The 998-nt window shown below is 52.4% G+C and overlaps 1 protein-coding gene across 1 annotated transcript in view; it reads left to right on the plus strand.

Annotated features, from left to right (window-relative positions):
* The first annotated feature begins 832 nt into the window (after positions 1-832).
* CBR4 (carbonyl reductase 4) overlaps positions 833-998 on the plus strand; it is an 18,134-nt gene continuing 17,968 nt past the window's right edge. The window contains exon 1 of the mRNA XM_026076138.1: positions 833-894. Coding sequence (XP_025931923.1) covers positions 874-894 — 21 coding nt within the window. The 5' untranslated portion in view covers positions 833-873. The remainder of the gene's footprint in view (positions 895-998) is intronic.

A 998-nucleotide genomic window follows, 5' to 3' on the forward strand; every position in this document is an offset into this window, starting at 1 on the left:
TCTGAAATCCAGAGCAACAGCTTTAAAGTCAAAACCAAGAATCTTACCAAGTTGTGCTCCCACTGAGCTCACAGAAACGCCAGTGCAATTTGGGCACTTGTTACTTAATGGAACCTTTTAATTATTTTGATCAAAAATGATAAATGTACTCTCATACACAAGTTGTGATCAGGTTTATTCTTATTTCTTGGGTATACAAATTTACTCAGTATGTATACTTAAGAGTGCACAGAAACCCCTCTAGTACAGCATCTGACATAAATGTCAATAACATTACTGTTAAAACATAGGTTTTATGCTAGTTTAACTGCACAGCACGAAGTTTATTTTGATTTCTAAATAGGAAGTCCTACAGCTGTCCTGCATTTTGGGTTTATCTACCCTTAAAGTATCTCTGATGTAACTATACTGTGTGTTTCTTGGAGATATTTTCTGAATGCAAAAGATCACATGGGACCTTCATCTGTCAGGTCAGAGTTTCTTTCCCGTGGTGGTGTGGGCAGCAGGAAAAAAACCTCCGAAGGACCCCGAACAATTTAAAATTAAAATTTAGAAGTATTTTTAAAAGCCTTTTACGAATCTCTCCCTTGCGAGGCGCCACCTTCCTGCGATGGGGACTATGGACCCTTGCGGGGGCTCAGCCTGCTCTTCACTTATGGGGCCTTGCGCGGGCGAGACCGCGGCTGCAGAGACCAGGAGGCCTCCGCCATGGCGACGCGGCGCGGCGCGGCCGTTGCGCTGCCACCGTGGCGCTGYCGCCCGGGCGGGGACTACGTGTCCCAGCGCCCCCCGCGGCAGGCGGGCTCCCAGCAGGCCCCGCGCCCCGCTCATGTCAGTGGCCTCCATCTAGACTCGACCGCCCGGCCCTGCTGCATGCCGGGAGCGAGAGTCGCGGTGAGGAGCCCCGCGGCGCGCCGTGAGCCCCTCGCCCACCCCCGTCTCCCCCCTGCCGCGCCGCCCCCGCAGGAGGAGGAGAAGGAGGAGAAGCAGGGCTGAGC

The sequence above is a fragment of the Apteryx rowi genome, unplaced genomic scaffold, assembly GCF_003343035.1.
Source record: "Apteryx rowi isolate R43461 unplaced genomic scaffold, aptRow1 scaffold_427, whole genome shotgun sequence".
In the NCBI taxonomy this organism is placed as follows: Eukaryota; Metazoa; Chordata; class Aves; order Apterygiformes; family Apterygidae; genus Apteryx; species Apteryx rowi.